The following is a 23849-nucleotide window of genomic DNA, read 5'->3' on the forward strand; positions in this document are numbered from 1 at the left end:
AACCGGCGGAGGAATGCACACTGATCCAGATTCCCAGCACCTGTGCCCAGGTGTGGTTAACCGTTGGCTTCGCAACTCTCCCACGAGTCCAGATCAGGGCTGTCCAGGGGTTGTTTGGAGGGTACTGTCGTGACAATCACCTCAAACAGGAGTGTTGGGCGTCCTGTAGGCATCGGGCGCGGGACGTTGAATTCACTTTGATTCTCACTCGCCATCATCTTAGTTCTTCTCCTGGTCGGTTCCGGTGAGTCCTGATTCTTTTGGCAGTGTGGATATGGGTGGTCGGGTGGGATTTTCAGTTTGTTAGCGATCCCTGGCCAGGAGCTCGCATTCTGAGCTCCTATCCCACGGCCATCTTGTGGCAAACTCAAACTTTTACTGTACAGGTAAAGAGGATAGAAAAAGTAAATAATTTTTGGGATTTTGTTAATTTATTTAATAATCAACTGAGTTGAGGAACACTTTTAACCATTAGAGCACAGCAGACAAGTAGAGCAATAGACACTCTATTCAGATTCGCTTGTAAATTGGGACATAAGCCTATAAAGGAATTCATCACTTTCTATAGAGCTAAATGTCTCTCCATTGCCTTAGGGGACTGGGGTTTGGGGATACAACAAGAGCCAACAGCTCAAAGTAATAGAGACTAAATTTACTAAAAGATTGCTGAATACCCCAATTAGTGCTTCCACCCAATTTTGTCATCAGGAACTGGGTCTAGAGTTAATAGAAGATCGCATGGGCAGCGTCCCTCTGTTTTTATAGACAAAGATTTGGCTCTTTGATTACCTAATATTTTTCTAGAGCAGTCATCAAAGATTGTCTAAACTTGGACAATGCCCTAAAGATACCTGATCTCCATTATCTGAAGGAAAGATTCCATAAAATAGGTTTAGAATATCTTTTTGAAAACCCTGAAAGCATCCCTCCTAATGCCAAGGCTATTATCAAAGAGGCGCACCGGTTTAGGGGTTATAGGCACGATCATCACTCGGGCGATAGAGAAGTGTCCGAACTGTCTCCTGACCCACTGCAATTTTATTTAACTTTTTCTACTAATTGTCAGTTTAGATTTTATCTAACAAGATTGCGTTTACGCACTGTGTACTTTCCGTTGGCATTCCTTCACCAAGAAGGGTGGTCGGACAAGCTTATTTCTTTCACATGCGATAATGATTCAAGCCAAGGCACGCTGCATTTTGTATTATTTTGAACTTTATACAAATCTGCGAGATTGAAATGTTTGTTCCTTCTCGCAGACTTTTATTCCCGAGGCTGAGAGGAGCGCGGAATTCGAGGGACACAGGGGGTTGCCTGCCGCTTTGGACCGGACTCTACGGCGCTCACACCCGGGGACAGGACCACACTCCCCAGGGTGCACCTGTGACCGCACACCTGTTCTAGCTCAGGGGGAGGCGTGGACATCGTGCACATAAGCGCTGCCTCGACCCCTGAGCGTGGGTTCCTTCTCGCAGACTTTTATTCCCGAGGCTGAGAGGAGCGCGGAATTCGAGAGACACAGGGGGTTGCCTGCCGCTTTGGACCTGACTCTACGGCGCTCACACCCGGGGACAGGACCACACTCCCCAGGGTGCACCTGTGACCGCACACCTGTTCTGGCTCAGGGGGAGGCGTGGACATCGTGCACATAAGCGCTGCTTCGACCCCGGAGCGTGGGTTCCTTCTCGCAGACTTTTATTCCCGAGGCTGAGAGGAGCGCGGAATTCGAGGGGCACAGGGGGTTGCCTGCCGCTTTGGACCTCACTCTACGGCGCTCACACCCGGGGACAGGAACACACTCCCCAGGCTGCACCTGTGACCGCACACCTGTTCTGGCTCAGGGGGAGGCGTGGACATCGCACACATAAGCACTGCCTCGACCCCTGAGCGTGGGTTCCTTCTCGCAGACTTTTATTCCCGAGGGTGTGAGGAGCGCGGAATTCGAGGGACACAGGAGGTTGCATGCCGCTTTGGACCTGACTCTACGGCGCTCACACCAGGGGACAGGAACACACTCCCCAGGGTGCACCTGTGACCGCACACCTGTTCTGGCTCAGGGGGAGGCGTGGACATCGCGCACATAAGCCACTCCCTCAGTCCCGCGGCGTGGGTCGCAGCCGGGACAAAGCCCGGGACAAAGGGCGGGCCTGTTTGTGCCTGTTAGAGACTGGTAGAGGCTGGGCTGGGCCCTCTCTCGTACATCTTGATTGTCAGGTTGGTGACTATACGTCTTTTTGCATACCCCCTAAGTATTACTGTTGGATGTACTTGTTTTTGAGGCTGGTTAAAAATTTGCGATGGCCAACAGGGGGAGTAACAAGAGGGCATCTAACACAGGTGGATCAGTAGTGGGGACCCTGGACCAATTTCTAATCAGAGCAACATCGGTCCTGGAACACAAAATCAAGTTAACAGAACGACGCCTATCCCTAGATCCCTTGTTAGCTAAACGCTCGTCCTTGGGTGTGTTAGCATATGCAAGGTCACCTGAACAACCTCCAGTTTTGGCTAGTGTCCCATCTGCCACTAAGGGAGGCGCTGGACAGTCACCTTGCGAGGCAATACATCTAGAGACTACACTGAATACCTCTGTGACCGCTTCTCCAAGCCCCGGAGCTTGTAATAGTGACCACGAATACTGGTAATGTAATCAAAAAGCCTGTTTGTGTCTCTCGTACACTAACTAGGTGTGCCAGTAATTCATTGCAAACAGGGGCACAAGTCCGGGAGATAGTTGCCAAAAGAAAGCGGGGTGATGGTCTCCAGAGAAACAAAAATGCTAACATTTGCAAACCAATGAGTAAAGGATCCACAGCTTCACCAGAAGTGGAAATTACACTAGAACAATGTCCTTTGCACAATCTAGAGTCTATGAATGGTTCAAATTTGGGTAATGTTCAAGACTGCCAAGGTGGTGTGGATTTTTGGGAGAAAATGGAGGAGGTATTGGTTAGATCGTTCTCTCCCCTCTTGGAAAGACTCATCTTTGGAGGAAAGGCTCTTACGTTCTGAGACATTATCTGCTGCTGATCATACTAACTTAAGGGGGAGTGATGCTGGATCCTTTGAGGTCCCAACAAATGTATTGTGTATGCCCCCTGCTCGCCCCATTCCACCACCCACAGCCCAGGCCAATATAACTCCAGTAGTTTGTAGCAGGAGTACTGGGGTTACGACAATTAAAGATTCATCCTGTAGGCCACACGCGGGGGTAAATAATAATAATAATAATAATAATAATAATACTGAGCTTATAAAGTGCCTGGTTACACTAGCCAGTGTGTTCCCGCGCTGTGCCGCTGAGGAACCCGTCCTGGCCTGTTCCTGTCAGGTGCCCACTCCTGGGCACCCCAAGGTGAAGCCAGGCATCCTAGCGGTAGGGCCGGTGTGGAGATTAAGCAAGCTATTGCCCAGATTTGCAGAGTGGGACCCATGATTAGAGTAGGCACCGAGGCGAGAGAATTATCGGGTCCGAGGACATTGAGCCCAAGACCCTGCCGTGACGGGAATTGAACCCTGGTCCGGGCCAGACCTCTGCATCAGAGTCTGGCGCTCTAACCAGTGAGCCACACTTCTGAGAACATGGTTGGAATGATTACGACCAGTCCTGAGGCCGGGGCAGCTCCCGTAACTAACAATAGAGCTGAAATTCAAACCCTGCACAGGAGTCCAATGAATCAGGGTACTAAGAAAGCGCTGCTACAAAATTTAGATACAACATCCGCATCGTCCCCATATGTTGTTGTGCTTGCTGGGGTCCCACCCCTGGATCATGACAGGGAGGAGAACTATTTTGAACTTAAAAACAAATGTATTCACTGGCTGAACTCAAACAGGCCATTACCGTCGCAAGTACAGAGTGAAATCTTATTCGCCCGCAGGGTCAATTGGGTGGGCCAAAGACCAAAATATATTGAGGGTGATTGTATTTTGATCAATTTCAGGGACAGAAGGGTGGCTGAGCATATTTGTCATCTAATCCCAACGGTGGCCTCGACTCGGATTCACTCCCTCCCGTTGCTCTATTTCTATCCCCCACCCCCTCTTCAGCATGTAGCTGAGGGAGGGAGAGGGCAATGGGAAAACTGGGCAGGTAGAGATTTGAGTGCGCAGGTAGGAAGTTCTCTAAACGGGCCTGGCTTCTATGACTCTGCATTACCAGCTATCTTCCCAACCAGCAACAGATTCAGCGTCTTGTAAATGTAAATGTAAATGTAGGTGTACTTATATAGCGCAAACCTGTCACCCAAAGGGCATCCTGGCGCTTGTCTTAGACCAGGTTGATTGACAATCTATTGGTAGTCCCCAATCATTCTCCGAGGCCCGCCGGCCACGTTTCAATATCCCTGAAGAGGGGGAGGGGGCCTGTGAGCTATTACCAATAATAGATATGGAGGTTGTAAGCAAGAAAATGTCTAGGGGACTGTCTGACCAAGTTGGTGCACTGCTGGGCAGGGTAATGTTTATTCCTACTGGGATCCACATGGGGAACCTTACAGCACCTAAAGAGATACCAGAAGTCCAAGGTCGACAGGTAAACATTGTTTCTGCACGTGTGGTAGAGACGGGAATTGATGGGATTATTTCTGGGGTGGAAACAGAGGCATCTTCGCCACCTATATTGCCGTTGGCTACCCCAACAATTATCCCTAATAACTTACCCATGGACGTCTTAGATTCTTTTACTCCCTAAATATCACCAGCAATTGGTTCTAGTTACCCTGATGTTACATCAAGGCACTGTGGAAATCTTAAGATTCTCTCTTGGAACCTGGCAGGCATCAAGGCTAAAATATCTTCCCCCGAATGGGGTGTGTTTGTCGACCAGCTTGATGTCTGCCTGTTGCAGGAGACATGGGCGAGAGAAGATTTTGCAAGGGTGGCCTTTGCTACCTATAATATACATGCTAGTACTGGGGGGGAGAGGAAGGCCATCGGGGGGATTGTCTCTGTGGGTAGCCTCCCATGTGGGTTGCTACCCCACCCCCATGAATACCTACTCCCCAGATATCCAAGTAGTACTCCTCACCTTTCCATCTAAACTGAAACTAGCTATTATTAACATCTATTCCCGCCCTGTATCATTTGCCCAGGAATCTAAACTCTGGAGGAATTAGACCTCCTCATCCCGAGGGTGCCATCTAGCTCAGTCTTGATAGTTGGTGGAGACTTAAACTGCCACTTTGAACCCCTCATAGGTACAGTTGAGGCTATCACTAATGAGGAGGATTTGCAGTGGGCTATACCTGACCCCCAAACGTACCCCCCAAAAGCCTGGTCACCTTTGGTCCTACAAATTAACGCCATTGCACTAACCCACTCGCTGAGGGCTTGCAATGGCCGTACTCCTTCAGATAGACAGAGTAGGACGACATTTAATAGAACCGGCCAGGCCTCCCAAATAGACTACATTCTGGTCGAGTGTAGGTCCTGGCACCGGGTGAAGGACTTCGAGGTTATTGTACGATCGGACAGTGACCACAACGCTTTGTCCCTATCCTTCGGGTTTCCAGATTCTGGTACAGCCCCCCTACTGGGACCCCATTAGATGAAAGACTCTGACCAATGACAGGAGAAGGATAAGATGGGGGGCAATGAAACAGTCCCCGGAGAAACTGTTAGAGCTCTACCAAACAGTTATTCCAATACTTCAGGAACTATCTACGCTTGAGGCTAATGGAACCAACCCTCTCCATCAACACTCGGTTGTACCACTTCACAATCAGCTTATTGATGACTTAGCTGATATTTTAAATCCGATTAGCCGAACAAAGAGAACCAATGATCGTCCATACTCTTGGTATGATGAGAAATGTCGTAAAGCCAAGACAGCACTGCAGGAGGCCATTAAAGGGGACGAAAAGTCACTGGTAAAAAGTAGACGGGCTGATTATAAAGAAGTTGTTTTAAGTGCAAAATTAGCCTGGGAAGAAAACAAATGGCTAAATATTACATTTGCCCTATTGACTCGGGATATGAAAACATTCTGGTCAATAATTAGGACGTGGTCTAAGGAGGGCACCACTGTATGTAAATCTAATCTTCCTGCTGAAGTGTGGACTGATAAATCTTAGTTTTGAGTCGTACACATGTAACACACTCCAGTGTATCCACAAGATATCACACTTTGTAATTAAATAGAATAAATCAAAGGAAGGAGAAGGTATGCCCATCCCTAATACCTGGGCCGGGGCTGAAATTGTCCCAATCTTTAACAAGCATTTACAATGCAATGGTTTTGCCTTTGTTAAAGTTAGAGCTATTGGCATTGCTCTTGACATTTTTATTTATGGTTTTTTTAAACATAAATAAATAACATTGTCATTTACAATGCCAATAGCTTAATGTCTTGCAAATGACACACACAAACACCCACAGAGAGCCCCCCCACACACACACCCAGAGCCCCCCACACACACACACCCACACAGAGTCCCCCACACACAGCCACACAGAGCCCCCCCACACACACCCACCCAGAGCCACACACACACACCCAGATCCACACACACACACCCAGAGCCACACACACACACCCACACACCCAGAGCCACACACACCCACACACCCAGAGCCACACACACCCACACACCCAGAGCCACACACCCCCACACACCCAGAGCCACACACCCCCACACACCCAGAGCCACACACACCCACACAGCCAGAACCACCAAGGTCAGCCTCTTGTGCTAAAGAAATGGCCAGGAAGGACACAATTTCAGATTCTCGCGTTTGTAACTCATTTACAGAGGTCCCAGCACTTCTAGACATCTGCGTGCTTCGTGCCATGACTTTAAGTGGCCTTCTGGTTTGAGGTGTAGGGCAACACCCGTAGTCAGACAGTTTTTACCAGTGTTATTAGACAGACCTTCCTAGCAGGCTGAAAGCCCCATTACAGATCTGTGATAGTCATGTTAGCGCTACACCTTGAACCATGAACCGAAGAACACAGATGCATGGCCTGAGGGTGGGAATACAGAGGACGCTGCCTACGACCTTCCAGATAAGGGGCTGTTGCAGAAAAAACATTGATTGGAAGGTCTGTAGGATGGAACTGTACAAATATAGCACATACTTCCCGGAAATGTAAGTGAGTCTTCTTCAGCCCTTCAGGAGAAACAAAGGCCTGTACCATACAGTAAACTCGAGATTCCCTGATTAGACATTACTTCTAAGCTGGTGGTTAAGTAGTGTCAGACTCGTATGTATTAGGCATGGGAAAAGACATGCAGCGGGCTTCCTTGAAAGCAACACAATGTGATGTCCTGCACAGTAGTGCAATCCTTTGACACTGAAAGTTATTGTTTGAACCCACCTTTTATATTAAATACGACAGACTATGCCCATTCAGTTTTTGACCTCGTAGCAGTGACCGTTCTCTCGTACTTGCACTTTCACAATAAATGTACAGTAGCCTTTTTGAACATTGCTAATAATGGGCACTGCAGTCCGGTAATAAAGAGACCAGTGCGAAATGGTAGTATGCCCTTACTGAAAGTAATGATTATGTGCATTAAAACCATCGCTATTAGACCTAAACGCACTGGTGTTATAATTATTTCAACCCAAATTCGAATTGGCAACACTTCTCTTATCTTCCTCCACTAACTGCCAGGGTACATCATACTTACTCAGAAACATAAAGCATGGATTGGAGATGTCATGATTATACACTCCTTGGCCTCTCCCACTGAGACATCTAACAAGTAATACGAATGGCAACTAAATTATAGCAGTATACCGTAAAAGGTTTCCCAACAGGGATACATATTTACCCCCAGAGAAAAAAATATATAGCTGAAATAGGACAATTACACTTAGAAGTTTTTCATTTGAAGAAAAAAAATCGTTGCGTCATACGTATTTCAGCCGATGCCTGCATTTGTTTTCACTTGTCGCTTGTGTAATCTGGGCTGGAACTTAATGGAGGATGAAAATCACAATCTCTCCTTTAAACATCTCATCCCTGCAATTCGACAGTACCTAATGCCCTATTCATGTCCCCTTTCTTATGTATGGGCCGTATTATTGCCCCTTTCCAGGTATCAGGGAATTTCCCAGTATCTAGAATAATTTGGAACATGTTTGCGAAGAATTTAGCCCACCAGTCTGGATGTGTTTTGATAATCAGTGCTGGAAGGTTATCAGGGCCTGCTGCTCTTGTGAGATTCAGGCCCTTTAGCGTTTTTTTAACCTCAGTGACTGAGAAGTCGGGTTTCATATCTATTACCAGACCGCTCCAATCTGTGTACAGAAGATCATTGTGGCTAACTCTATCAAAGGCTGCGAATGTCATTCTATTTCCTGCTTTCTACCTCTTAAGTACCACCTTTCACCACCACTCTCCGTCATTCTTTAGCTACTTTTTATGCCTTTATTTCTGTCTTCTTTCCATTCTCTCTTTCTTTTCTGTCTTGCTTGTCTTTCTTCGTTGCCTTTCTTCACCTCTGTTTTCCTCTCTTTCTATGTTCTTTCTTTACTTTTTCTTTCCTTGACACTGGGCGCAAGGCATCTTTCACCCTCCATGTAGGGATAGCAGTCTGACCTCTACAAATGTGTAGTGGGGGGTCTAAAAGTATGGTCTACAGCCGAGGCCTGGAGTGAGAGCAGCTGGGAGAGAGGGCAGCTGTGGGCAAGACACGCACAGGCCCCCACCTGTCCAAAACACACACACAGGGCACACAGTCCACACAGCAGCTCAGATAGCAACATACACACACACACAGAACATGCACAGCAACACTCAGCACCACACACACACACAAACCACTACACAACAAAGCACACAATAATGCAGATAGTAACACAGAGAAACACAAATAACACGCAGAATACAAAGCAACATCCACACAACACCCAGTCTCTCTCTCACACGTGCACACAAATTCAGCACCATTTTAATGTGAGCAACACGTTTTAGAGAAATGCAACACAATCCTTCATTAATGTGTTTGTGTTTAGAATGAATTTCACACTGACTCACCTTAAACCACATAAGCATACATGTTAGACTAAAAACATACGAGGCTTGTCGTGGACGGCTTAATCACACAATCATTAAGTCGTTTAGTGCACTGTTCACTAGTGTGTGGGCCAAGGTATATTTTTGGCAGGTTTTAGTAACAGCTTCTAAACAAATAGCGACTGCACAACACTCATAACTGAACAGAAACACAAGCTGACACGCACAGGGTGGACCCTGCCCGCAAGGCCGAGCTGCATTCTAAGGGAGGGGGGCACCAGAAGATACTGGATCTCACAGCCCCAACCCCACAGAGACAGCCCCATAAGCATCTGGTGACCCCCACCTCCCAGAATCAGAAAGCTATCTCAGGAGAAGTAAAGGTTTTGGAAATAACAAGTCTGGGAGACACGCACAACACCACGCCCCGCCCCCACCCCGACCACCCCCCAGATCCGCGGTTCTGTCTGGGTATGCACTGTTGACTTTTACTTGCAATAATTGGGGTTCAACAGCCACAATAAGGGATAAAGCGCTTTCGGGTGTTTATTTTCAAGGTATTGACGGAGACGGAGACCTCCCACCCTGGGAACGACAAAAAATACCCAGGATACACCTGGGAGAGCTTCCTACACCTCCTGGGAGAGGTGGGTGTGGTTCCTGCTCTGATCATGCAGTATCTGGGGGTGCAGGGGGCCCCGGAGGGGGCTGGGGGGGGGTCCTGCTCCGAGCATGCAGTATCTGGGGGGTGCAGGCAGTGGCACCAGCGCATTGTGTGATCTGCTGCAGAGGGCCTGTTTGTCTTCAGGCGCAGTGCGCCGAACTTTCCGTGAGTTGTCAGGTTGTATGAAATACAAGGATACAGAAATATAAAAATTAATACATATAGAAAACTAAAAACCATAAGTAAGCCACGCGGATAGCACGGTGGGTTGATCCACCTACTCCTAATAACGCGTCCGTGAAAGCTCTGGTCTCGGGTTCGACACCCTGAAAGGCCGACTCGGCTTTGATCCTTCCAACCTAAATATACCCGCTGGTTTTAGTCATATAATTCGCCTACCATGCAAAGCGCCTAGTAACTGCCCGAATGGTGGCGTGCGACATAGGGATGCGACCGTGAGCAAATATTTCACATTTTAGGGGTGAAATGTGTTAACATCCACGTAAAATCCGAATTTTAAAATGGAATATAACATAAAAAGGAGTGGGGGCGCAACCCCCAACATAAACACATATGTTGTGGAATTATTCCGTGCACAAAAAATGTTGTGAGTAGTTTGTTATAAATGTGTTACTTTTCATTGAGGCCCAAAGAATATATTAAGAAAGCCGCACTCGGCGGTGCAGTGGCGCATTTAAGCAGCGCTGCTGAGGTCTTACAAAGAGCCCTTCAAGGCGCTTTTAGAGGTTGTTGTTGTGTTGTTATGTTTATGCCGACGGGTGTGTTTCTGTCTCTTTTGTGAATCTCACCGGGTCCCCTGGTGTGGGATTAAACCACTCTTCTGCTCACACTCACGGAGAGCTCGGAGCGAGAGAAAGACATTTATAGCCTCGGAGTCCGAGGGCAGAAGTGCGAGGTTTATGTTGCGTTATTTACCGTTTATGAATAGCGGCGGTATTTTATTTAATCATTTTGGCGGTAAACAAACGATGCTGCTGCGGAGGTGGAAGGCTGAAGCCCGTATTCACAAAGAAAGTAGTAAACCGGTTGTCACAGTTTTACACCTACACCGCAGTGTAAATGGAATACTTTCTGGAGTTCACGAACACGCCCAGGAGTACACATTGAGAGCTGGGATAGGCAGAGATTTCCAATGCATATTCCTCAGAAGGTCACGCGGCATTCCCAACAAGGAAACCCGACACGTCAGCAAAAAAAAAAAAGGCAGGTCCCGGCAATGCCGGACCATATTTGGGGGCGTTCCCGGCTTTCGGCTGATGTCGCGTGACGTCGGCAAAAGCCAAAGAATCTCGGGAACGCCCCCGAATCTGGTCCGGCATTGACGGACAGGCCCCTCGTCCAATGGCTAGGCTCCATTTATGGAGCCAGCCAATGAATGACGAGGGCCGACCCAAACCCACACTACAGTTCTCATCAGGTTTTCGCCTGCGCGAAAAAGATGCGCAGAGCGCATCTTTTCGCCAGGCAAAACCTAAAAAGGGTTCCCCATTATACCCAGAAAACTACAGACCGATCAGTTTGATCGACGTCACTCAAAAACTGTTTGCTCGGGTATTATTGGATCAAATCAAGGGTTGGTTAGAAGAAAATGACATCATCAGCCCTTTTCAAGGAGGATTCAGGAAAAATACCTCCACACTGGACCAAGTGTTTAGATTTCAACTAATCACTTGGAAGACAGTATCAATGGAGGGTGGCAGCCTCTATTTGATATTTGTGGACCTGAAAACTGCCTTTGACCTTGTTCCTAGACCCAAACTGTGGAGAGTTTTAAGAGACTTGGGGATCCCTCCATATCTACTCGACATCTTGATCAAGTTGCATGATAACAACTATGCCAAAGTTAGGTGTGGAAGAGGAGGAGGTTTGACCAGTAGGTTACAGGTTGGCAGAGGTGTAAGACAGGGCTGTTTGCTCACACCGACCCTGTTCTGCCTCTTTGTCAACACATTAATTCCACTTCTGGCAGAGCTACCAAATAATGATGCCCCATCAAAAACATCGATGGGCATCCAGAAGTTTCTAGATCGCTTTGCCTCATTTTGTAGTACTAGGGGCCTGACGATTAACACCACAAAAACCAAATTTATGATCGTCAACCCTCCAAAGACAACACGTCCCAACCCACAATTGAATGGTTCATGTCTGGAAAGGGTGACTGTCTTTGAATATCTTGGCTTAACCCTGTCAGAAGATATGCAGTGGGTGCCTCAAATAGCCAAAGCCAAGCTTAAGCTATCACAGATTGCCGGGAGTATAGCCAAATTAGCTAGGGAATCACCCTTTAAACCCATTGGTCCCGCGCTAGAAATGTACAGGGCTCAAGAACGTGGACCCTCTCGCTATGGCGCAGAACTATGGGGGCACTGTTCGTCTTCTACCTTAGCTGTAGTTGAGAACAGATTTTTAAGACAAATAACGTGTCTACCAATGGGCACCCCGCTAATTCCCCTAAGATTAGATCTGGGTATTTCGTCAATTGAAGATGATTACCCTAAAACCATGAACCTTCTGAAGAAGACTTTGGGCAACTCCCGAACTAACAGCATATCAGGTAGAGACCAAAGAGCTTTTATCCTATCCGGGTTTGTTGAAAAGGGTCCCCTGGTTTGCTCGTGTGAAACACGAGTGCGAAAAGCTTTGCCAACCTTCCTTGTGGAGTACTCCGGACATTACCAGTACTTAAGACCCCCGAGCCTTAATACCCAAGACATACCGTACCCTAAAGCTCGAAGCTATACAGACAAATCTGAAATTGGGTTCTCTCACGACACAGTTTCTTACAGTAAAGGACCATAATGAGCTAGAAATCTTCCTTGACGATATCCTGCCTTTGGTTGCAAAAAAATTATATCTACAGTTTAGATATAGTACTTTGCCAGTGCGTGTGGTCACCAATAAATGGGCTGGGCAGAAAGTGCAGGGTTGCCCTGTATGCATTACACAAGATGAAACAGAAATGCATATTTTATTTTTTTGTCCCGGCTACCAACAAGCGAGGCGGTACTGGCTTGTACAGCTCTGCCGTAATTTGGGTTTTGACCACTGTAGGGAGGCTTTTCGTGTTTTAAAATATGATACATCTAAACCCATTGTGTTTTCTGTCTCAAGATATTTAAACACGATTTGGTGAAGGACATGGGCCTTTATCCAAAAGGAAAAAAACATAAAATGAGTATCGGTAGAACAATTGTATATCGGATTTCTAGAGTGCCGCTCAAGATATTGGTTATTAGTCCTATATTACTTTGTATATAGATTTACCTTTGATGAATTGGATTTTATTGTAAATAGTGTACATTTTCTTTTAAATTATGTATATGAATATGGCTGCTATTTCTCTAGATACTTGCCGATTGCACATATCAATTGATATATTCCAACGTCGCTGTTTTAACCCTTCGCCTCCTTTTCTCTCCTCCAAACTGTCAGGCAAAATTTCTGCACATGATTTAAAATTTGTATCTGCTTTATCTGTGGAGTGTTTTTTAACCATGCATTTACTGATTATAATGTATGTTGTTTTATTGTCTTGTCTACTTTTTATGGTCCTAGTGACCGAAATAAAAGCTTTTGAAATGAAACTATATGTTTGCTTCCATTATTAAGGAATATCCGCCCTTGTTCATATATTGATGGTTATAATTTACAGCTGAAATTTGTATTGCGGTAGCGAATTACATAACGTGCTTAACTGTAATTAGAAAGTGATATGGGTGAAACCATATAAAATCAATAGTGCATTATTTTTTCATTTAAAATTACCCCTGTATTTAAATAACAAGATGCTGTTGTAATTTTGTGAATTGTTTTTATCTTTTTATAGAGATTGTTTTATGAACTGAAAAGTTTTATCGGCTATGTCAAACTTTTAAGGTTCTCTGAACCGAAAAAGAGTTACTCTTGACTTGACATTAGAAATAACTAATACCTGCCCAAGCCATTATTATAGGTTTGGGGCCCTCAAACAGTTTGAGTTGTCACACTTGTAGCAGTGTGATGGTTAATCGTTGAGTAGGTGCTGTCATTGGCAGCGACTATGGGTGGCGCAACTTCTGGTAGCCTCTTGAGGAGGGCTCTGAGCCTTTTTATAAACAAATTGAGCACTGCTGGGGATGTATTCGAATAAAGTTGAAGTAAGGTCAGTAGATGATCAAAATCAGCTAAAATCAGATAAACTGAGCAGAGCTCAGGCAGATTCCCTTCTCACATGACATGCGGTTAGAAATAATCTGAGATATGGTGGCCCTGGAGGGGAAGAGTGCCTCAGGTGTTGCTTCCTGATTGGCTGAAGTTTTGTTCTCATTAAAACAATGTGAATTAGTTAGCAATCTCACTAGTTTAAGCTATTTTATGCAATGTATTTCTATGTAATACTCATAATAATAACCCTGGGATTCCCTCCTCAATGACAGGGAAGATTCAAGCATGTGAATTTATGAAAGAATCAAAAATGTAGAAAAAGGGAAATGAAGGGATCTGGTGAGGTGGTGTCATTGATATCCTTGGACATGGTAATGGTCAGCAGTGTGATTTGTGACACCCTGGGACATAAGTACCCCAAAACCCACAAACACTATGACTGCATAAACAAAGATTTCTGGGAGTCACAAAATACATCTTGGATATTTTAAAGAAATAACCCATATCAAATAGAAAGGTAGTTATACCAACCATATGGGCAATTAGATATTTATATGGGTGTCATATGTTGCTTTTCATGCTCATTTAACATCCGCCTTCAGTGCAAATGGACAGGAATGATAAATAAAATGGAAAATGTTGCACCTAGCCTTTAAAATATGGCCTGAATTGATATTTACACTTGAGAAAAATAAATCTTCACATGCAATATGCAATACTGGCAAAAGTGGCGATCTAAGCAACTGGTATGTTGCAGTATTGCAAACAAGACTTACTTGTTCCAGCTCGTGGGGAATGTGAGACATCAGGGATAGGTGAGTGAAGGGATGTGTTCGCTGGTGACATCCCTGTGATCCGAGCAGCTGGTGATGGACCAGACACCTGTGGTGACCCTGGCCAATTCCCAACACGTTGAGTTGGTGACATCATTGTGTATGGCGAATTTGGGTCTAGCGTACCTGCAAGTTGTAAAACATGTTAAAAAAAAAAACTCAAATTACATTATCAAAAAGTACAAAAGAATTCTGAGAGTCTTTAGCCATTTAGCAATATACAGTTGTGCCATTCTGTGACCTTTTTAATGCTCATGGTCACAGCTATATTAATTCACATACTATATTTTATTTTTTTGCAAGTCAAATAAAAAGTAATTCTGTAAAAGGTTACTAATCTGACAAAGGCATGTATTTCTCCTCAAACTAAGCACTTTAAGCAGCAAACATGGCATATGAATGGGCAACATATAACATATCGAAACAATTGACAATACTATATTTGGAACGCATTCTTATCCATATTCAGCTTCCTTGTTCAACAGTTTATTTTGCAACAATTAGATCATGTCTGTTGGAAATCTTGTGGGCAAAGATCACTTGCGGAACCTGCAAACAATGAAAATGTAACAACCAAAAATACAAATGAATAACTATTGGTGACCTGACCATCTCTACCATAATGAATACAGAGGGCCCACATTTTCGCTTTCATCAAGTAAATAAACATAATTCCTCATTTGACAGTACATTTCTAATTACTATATTGAGTTTGAGTTTGAGTTTAAAAATACTTGTACAGCGCACATACACCAGCGGTTTCTTGGCGCTAAAACTGAGAAGATCTGGGCCTAGGGAGCAAGGGAAGCTAAAAAATATTTAGTCAAAGGCCTTGGTAAACAGGTAAGCCTTAAGGTGTTTGCGAAAATCTAAGTAAGAAGTGAGGGAACGAAGTTGAAAAGGGAGGGAATTCCACAGGGTTGGGGCAAGGGTCGCAAATTTTGAACCTCCCCACTTCTTTCTCCGATAGCGAGGGATAGTGAGGAGGGACTGAGAGGAAGAACGCAGTTCCCTGGCGGGAACATAGGGGGTAATCTCAGAAGAGATAAATGCGGGTGCCAAGCCCTGTCGAGCTAGGAAAGTAATGGAGGCGAGTTTGAATTGGACCCGGGCTCGCACAGGAAGCCAGTGTAGGGTTTTCAAGAGAGGGGAGGAGTGGTGAAATTTCGGAAGGTTAAAGACCAGGCGGGCCGCCTGGTTTTGGATCTGCTGCAAACGCCGAAGACTATATGCAGGAATACCTGCATATAGGGCGTTGCCATAATCCAGGCGGGACACCACCATGGCCAAAATGATAAGTTTAAGAGCAGAGAAAGTAAAAAAACGGGACACCCTGCGAATAGTGCGCAATGAAAGGAAAGAAGAAGATACCACGGAGCTGACCTGAGAATGAAGGGTGAGTTGAGAATTGAGTTTTATACCCAGAGTTTTAACAGAGGTAGTGGGGACAGGGGAGGGGCCCAGTGCAGGGGGCCAGAAAAGAGAGGACCAGGGGCTGGATGAACCACCCGTCAACACCAGCTCGGTCTTATCGGGGTTGAGTTTCAAATGATTGTGGCTCATCCAGTCCCGGATATGAAGCATAACAGATTGAAAGTTAAGAAGAGAAGAAGGGGAAGAAGACAGATTGAAAACAAGCTGGAGGTCATCCGCATAATTAAATACGGCCACCACCATTTGTTGAAGAGAAAAAATAAGAGGGGCAACATAAAGATTAAACAGGAGGGGGGAAAGGGAGGAACCCTGAGGAACCCCGCACTGAACTTTCCGGACGTCCGCTGTGAAATCACCCAGGCGAACGGCCTGGGTGCGGTCGCTCAGGAAGGAGGATAACCAGACCAGAGCAGTGCCCCCGATCCCCGCCGCCTTGACACGGGAAAGTAGGATGGTATGATCCACCGTGTCAAAGGCGGCTGAGAGATCGAGAAGCACAAGAGCCTGGCGTTGGTTGGTATCCATACCCTCCCTGAGGTTGTCCAGGACCGAGATGACAACGGACTCCGTAGAGTGTGCGGGGCGGAAACCAGCCTGGCGGGGAGCAAGAGCTCCGTGCATCTCCACAAAGGAGCTCAGGGCGCAGGTGACATGGCGCTCGAGCACCTTTGCCAAAAATGGCAGGAGGGAGATGGGGCGGAAATTGGCGGGGACAGAAGGGTCTGCCCCAGGTTTTTTAAGAATCGGCACAATAACCGCTGACTTCAAGGGGTTGGGAACTACGCCTTGGGCCAGGGAGCTGTTGAGGAGATGAAGGGGGGGATCAGGGCAGGTGACAAAAATCTGACGAAGGATGTGGGCCGGACAGGGGTCCAGAGGGGAACCAGATTTAACCAAGGATACTATGGACGTGAAAGCTTCCTTAGATATGGGAGGGAAAATGGTGAGTTCTCCCTTGGGAGAGGGGCATTGGGGATCAACAAAAGTGGAAGAAGGGGACGGGATGTTGTCTTTAATGGTAATGATTTTATGGATAAAATAGTCATTGAGGGAATGGCAGAGTTCTTCGGACGGGGCGGGCTTAAGGGTTGTTCTGTCTGAGAGCGCCAGATTCTGAACAATCGAGAATATCTCCTTGGACTGGTTTGCAGCAGCAAGGATTTTAGAGGAGAAGTAGATGGTTTTGGCCTCCAGGATCTTATTTTTATACTGGGCAAGGATGTTAGTATACTCCAGTCGTAAAATGGGGCAATAACTTCTCCTCCAAGCCCGCTCTGCGCGGCGTACTGTGAGTTTGGTGGCATTTAGCTCAACATTGAACCACTGATTGGCATCCTTGTCGCGCTTAGAGGTGATGCATTTGAGCGGGGCAACAGAATCACTACCAGCAGAGAGCCACTGATCTATAGCCGCGACCTGCGAAAGGGTAGGAAGACCCTGCAGGGAAGGGAGAGTAGTGGTAAGAAGGGAAGAAAAATCTTCCAGGTTGGCTCGGCCCCAAGTGTTAGTCCTCCCACAAATCACCCCACCTTCCACACAGTTGAAGTTACATAAATGCTTGTTTCTTCAATAAGAATATGTTATTTAGATTCAGTAATATTTGTACTGATGGATGCAATATCTTCTCTTATATTTCTTATTCTGAATAGAGATGGGCAACTTTGATTTTCATTACAGTTGTACAAACTGCCAAAATCATGAAATTCAAACTTTAGGAAATCAACTTAAGTTTCCCGATTTAACTTGCCTACACAAGCCATAGTACACAATTAATGTCCCACTTCCCAGTGACCGTTCCTGTTCCAGGATGTCCCATAGGCGGAACATCCTAAAGCAGGAAAAGGTAGGACAGAATCTGCACCTTTCTGCAGTCACAGGTAAGAGGTACGTGGAAGGAGGCAGCAGAGGGAGGCTCTGCCAATTTAGGTATGGTGCGTTGATGGAAAACAGGTTCCAAACTGAGAAACTTTGAAAGGTTAGGGTGGGGACCACCATGGTGAGGACAGGCTGGTCAGGAAATCTACTCCTGCAAGGTTCAGAACAGGGATGCAGCAGTAACCTATTCAGGGTGCTGTAAATGGGCTCTAAGCCACAATTATATTACATTAATTAAAACTACAGACGCAACACACTTTGTGAAATTTCAGAAGCTGTACTTCAGACAGCCCCAAGCCTGACACATTTTGAGGGTTCAGGCAGGATACAGAAGAGTTTCAGCATTTTTAATGAACGGTGATAGGTAGCAGTGGTGTGTAGCAGAAACATCAAAATTAAGTGACAATCACTGGAAGTGGCAAAGCAGGTTCTCTGAGGCTCCATGTCGCATCAGTGAAGTGAGTTATGTATTACTTTCCACAAGCCTGAGGCCAGGATGGCAAGAATAGCAGAATAATAAAGAAAAGAAAAATTCAGCTATGTCAACAAAGACGAGAGGTAGAAGAGCAATGGGGAATATGCTGCAAAATGCTTATCGACCAGAAAGATTACCACCCAAGGTAACTAACTTTTTCTTCTAATGGATATTCCGTCCCACATGTTTCTCATTTATAGCCACTTTCAAAGCAGCATCACTCAAGGAGAGGAATCGGAGTTAAATTAGCTCAATCATGCACCCGAAAACATTGCCTATCTTTTTGCCCAAACTGCTTATTCCGTACCGCTGTGTAAAGACATTAAGGATTTGTAGAAGTCTAAATCATAAACCAAGAGACGGTTCAATAAATATTAATTACTGGAAATCATCTATGCTGCAGCCATCCAATACCGATAACACAAATTTCAGAATTGACAGAAAGCTGGTGGACAGGGGATCAGTTCCTTCAGCTGGACATCATGAGGGAAAAATTCAGCATCTGCTTGAATGTGTTGAAGAAGGTGAAAATCTAGGAGTTTCCAGAAGTCTACCTAGCGTATCTGAAGCCAAAGAATATGTTTCTAAGCCTGTACATTCAGTTTCCATACATGTTTGTTCAGGATTTTCACAGTTAAGCTCAGAATTGACACCTGCTATTAGTATAGCACAAAGTCCCTTAACAGCAAGTTGTTGTGGGTTTAAAACAAACATTAAAAAAGCGCTGGTAGATGAAGGGTTACGTTTTGTAATGCATGGTTTAGAGTTCTTATACAACGTAATGAGAAGTATAGATCATGTTACATGTTAAATGTGGTAAAAAGAAGTAATGGTGGTTTTTAAATTTGTAGTGACCCCTGAAGAAGGGCTATTGAGCTAGAAATGCATTGGGTTGATGCAGACTGCCTTGGATGAACGATGCACTTCCATGCGTGCTTTAGAAAAAGGCCTGGATGGCATATATCTAGCATTAGAAGCATTGGAAAAGCATGCAACCTTACATGTGGATGGAGAAAGAAATGAAAAGATATTGAATGAAATGGAATGACATTGTCAAACAAGGACTACTTAATTGAGATGGAGCATTTTGTGTACTTATGGACATCACTGTGAGACTGGGGAGTAACAGCGCTCCACACCTGATGGATTTACACAGAGATGTGTGCCAGGTTGACTCTTCACTTTGTTCTGCACCAAAACGTACAGCCTGCAATGGCAGTGTGTATGTGTATAAAGGTACAGGGCATCTAAGGGTGGCACAATAAGTGCTGCAGCCCTTGAGGCCTTCCATGGCCACAGTGCCCTTGGTACCACTTACAAGGGACTGACATGTGGCCAAAGAGTGCCAATTGGATTTTGGCTTAATGTAGTTTTAGGGTAAGAACACAGTCCCTGGGTACCTGATTGGCAGGAACACAGGGCACCCTCAGTCAAAGTACATAAACAGGTTGGATAAAAGGCGGGGCAACCATGCAAAAATAGGGCACTTTCTTACATCACCCTTCCCCCAAACGAAAGAGGATGAGGCTAACCTTTCCCTGGAGAGTCTTCATTGTCTAAGTGGAAGAACCTGGAAAGTCCATCTGCATTGGCATAGGCAGTCCCAGGTCTGTGTTCCACTATAAAGTCCATTACCTATAGGGTGATGGACCACCTTAAAAGTTTATGATTTTCAACTTTAATTTCCATTGGCCATTTTAGAGGTCTCCGGTCAGTTTTAACTAGGAAGTAAGTACCAAACAAGTATGGTCTCAGCTTCTTCACGGTCTAAACCACAGCAAGGGCTCCCTCTCAATTGCACTCCAACGCTGCTCCCTGGGGAGTAGCCGCCTGCTTATAAAAGCAACAGGTTGGTCTTGGCCTTCATCATTGGTCTGGGAAAGGACCACTCCTATCCCTAGCTCAGAGGCATCAGTCTGCACAATGAACTGCTTGGTATGTATAGTCTGGAGCCTTGAGAATTGGTTCTGAGCACATTGTCTCTTTCAGGGTGTCAAAAGCCTTTTGACACCTAACTGTCCAGCTTAACGTTTTGCCCATCTTCTTGGAGGTGAGTTCTGTGAGGGGAGTCACAATGGACCCATACCCCTTCACAAACCTCCTGTAATACCTAGTCAAGCATAGGAATGCCCTGTCTTATGTCTAAGTTGTTGAAGCTTCCAAGTCCAGGATGGCCTGGATCTTGGGCTGGAAGAGTTGTACTTGGCCTTCACCAACAAGGTGGCTCAAGTATACCGCTGTTCCCTGCCCTATCTGGCATTTGGATGCCTTGATAGTTAGGCCTGCAGTTTGCAGGTCTTTTAAAACCTGCCCCAGGTGGATCAGGTTATCCTGCCACGTGGAGCTAAAGACAGCAATATCATCTAGATATGCTGCACTAAAGGCCTCCAAACCAGCAAAGACTTGATTCACCAACCTTTGGAAAGTGGCAGGGGCATTTTTTAAACCAAAAGGAATAACAGTAAACTGATAATGACCATCAGGTGTGGAGAATTGGGTCTTTTCTTTTGCTCCTGGTGCCATGCCAATCTGCCAGTACCATGCAGTTAACTCAGAGGTACTTAGAAATGTGGCTGCACCCAATTTGTCCATCAGCTCTTGGGATAGGGTGAGCATCTGTTTTGGTGACAGAGATGAGCCCTATATAGTCCACACAGAACCTCATTTCTCTCTTTCAACCCTGTGAATGAGGTTTGAGAACTAGAATGACTGGGCTGGGCCAGGGGCTCTCAGAGGGTTCAATAACCCCTAAGCTCCAGCATCTTGTTGACCTCGGCTCTGATGCTCTCCCTAACTTGATCAGACTGTTGATAGATCTTATTTTTGACTGGTACACTGTCCCCAGTGTCCACATCATGGATACACCAATTTGTCTGACCAGGGGTTAAGGAAAAGAGCTTAGCATACTGCTGCAAGACTTGCTTGCAGTCAGCCTGCTGTTGGGCAGAGAAGGTGTCAGAGTAGACAATTTGATCCACTGACCCATCTTTGGGGCTGTAAGAGATGAGGTCAGGGAGAGGTTCACACTCAGTCAAATTTAACTTTATTTGGTTTATCACAACCTTAAAGTATACATATAAAAATAACAATCATTATAAAAACCAGATAAAATTCATGTTCTTTAAAAATTTACGAATTCCTACAAGAAGATCACCCGAAGTTTAATCTGTTTCGATTTTCGAGAGTAGAGTCTCTACTAGAGTCATGAATTTTACTCCACGGCATATTAGGATGTTCGATGATGCACCCATCCAACTAGTGATCGCCTGCCTGCAGGTGCGAATTCTTAAAGCGTTTAAAACTGACTTCAACAAAGATCTTCTTTTGTCTTTTACTGTCTCGCACGTGGACATTAGATGGTACCAAACTTTCTGTATGTTACCCGCAAAGGCGGCATGTCTTTTCTTGCTGTTTACTTTTCCAAGTTGGAATTAGGTCTTTTGAGCAATGATCGCCCAGTCTGTATGCCATGAATTTCATTATTAGCGATAGCCGGAAGTGAGCTTCAAAATAAAATTGTGGTTTTAATCTTTTATATGAATTGATTACTAACCAGGCGTGACGGCGTTTGGCCTAAATCCTTTTGTCTTCCACCAAGGATAGTGACTTTTGCATTTAGTTTACACATTTTATAGAAAGATGTTCGTTCCAAGTGGCTGTTCCAAACTTCCTCGATGTTAAGTGACTCCAGGGCAGTTCGCAAATAGGAGCCCCAAGAGTTTGGTTCTTTTTCGTCATATTGATTCTTGATTTCCAGCCAACATAGGTTATTCAGTGATCCTATTTCTGATACTCTGAGTTTCCAGAAACATTTTGCAAAGATAGCTTTCCTCTGGTAGACTTGGTTTTGTAGGCCAAATTCCAGGCATATTTGCGCTGGGGATGATCTTTTACAAAGATTAAACACAGATTTGTATACTCTTGTCTGTAATTTATTTAGAATGTCAATTTCTTTCCCGTGCCATATTTCCATCTCGTAAGACAAGGTAGGTAACAGTTGAGCTGCCATTACATTTAAAAGGTGACCATATGAAGGGCATTGTAGTTTCTTTTGGAGCAGTTTATAGGTGAAGGTAAGCGATTGTGCTTTGGCTGTGATATCCCGTTTTTGGTCCACCATGGACATGTTTCTGCACAGTTTAATGCCCAAATATTTATACGTGGTTGTCTCCTCGATTTGAGTATTCTTTGCATACCATTTAAATGTTCCTCGGCTTGGGCCCGCCAATCTCACGACCTTTGTTTTTTTATTTTAAAGTTCCAAATCTACTAGGTCGAAGTACTCTGTTAATTTGTTTATGACCCTTTGCAGGCCTATCGGTGTATGGCTTAAAACCACGATATCATCTGCGTATTGCAGAAACTGAATTGATTCGTTTGCCAGTTTGAGTGGATGGCCATTTACCTGTTGCAGGTAGCTGTTTAAGTCTGCTAGATATACGTTAAATAGGCTTGGAGAGAGCATACAGCCCTGTTTTAGGCCATTTCTTATGTTTGTTTGTTGGGATATCATTCTCCCATCTCCAAGTTTTACTTTGGCCCATGTTTCGCTATATAAGGCAATTATTATATCTGTTAGTTTCTGTGGGAGGCCCCAAGATTCTAGCTTTTTCCACAACCGGTCTCTTGGTACTCTATCGAACGCGGATTTTAAATCGATATAGCATGCCAATAGTCCTACCTTCTTTTTCTCTGCTCTTTCTATTAACAGCGCAGAACTGAAAGATTTGTGGTGCATCCCATGCCTTCTGTAAAACCCGTTTGGAACTTCGGGACTATTTCATTTTTATTTATCCATTCCTGTAGCTGACGTAATATACAAGATGAGAAAAGTTTTGCCTCTACATCGATAAGGGCTATCAGCCTGTAGTTCCCGGGTTCCATTGTGCTCCCGTTTTTATAAATAGGGTGCAAGATGTTGCCATACCAGGACCGTGGTATCTTTTTGTCATTGAACAGTTGGTTGAAAAGTGGGGTGAGATAGTTTGCCCAGAAGTCAGGGTTTTGTTTAAATAGGGCATTTGGTAGTCCGTTGGGGCCTGCTGCACCTTCAGCTTTTAATTTGTTTTATTAACAAGGTTGTTTGTTTCACTGTTGTCAATGGAGATGGATCCATAGGTACCCCGCTTGGTGTTTCTTTTGCCCATTTGGCTTTTTCGGGTTTTGTTACTACGTTTCCCAAATCTTTTCCCTTAGTTGTTTCCTTCCTTAATTCTAGGCACGGGAGTTGCAATGTATGGGTATTGTATAGGGTGTCTATATATTGTAGCCAAGAGGTTTCACTTATTCCAATGTTTTGCTGCGCACCAGTTCCTTTTGATAATTTATTGATTAAGCCCCAGAATTCACTGCTATTTGGTAGTTTACTTGTCCTTAGCAGGTCTACCCATATTTTCCCAGTATGTAGCCTTTTTGCCTTTCCGCAGTCTTCTTTATATT

At 45.0% G+C, this 23849-nt stretch overlaps 1 protein-coding gene across 2 annotated transcripts in view; it reads right to left on the reverse strand.

The window, feature by feature from the left end:
* The window catches only part of MED14 (mediator complex subunit 14), a 941548-nt gene that overhangs the window by 172008 nt on the left and 745691 nt on the right, over window positions 1-23849 (reverse strand). For both annotated transcript variants that reach the window (XM_078658290.1, XM_078658289.1), the window contains one exon: window positions 14570-14752. In XM_078658290.1, coding sequence (XP_078514416.1) covers window positions 14570-14752 — 183 coding nt within the window. The remainder of the gene's footprint in view (window positions 1-14569; window positions 14753-23849) is intronic.

Source organism: Lissotriton helveticus, chromosome 8 (assembly GCF_964261635.1).
Source record: "Lissotriton helveticus chromosome 8, aLisHel1.1, whole genome shotgun sequence".
In the NCBI taxonomy this organism is placed as follows: domain Eukaryota; kingdom Metazoa; phylum Chordata; class Amphibia; order Caudata; family Salamandridae; genus Lissotriton; species Lissotriton helveticus.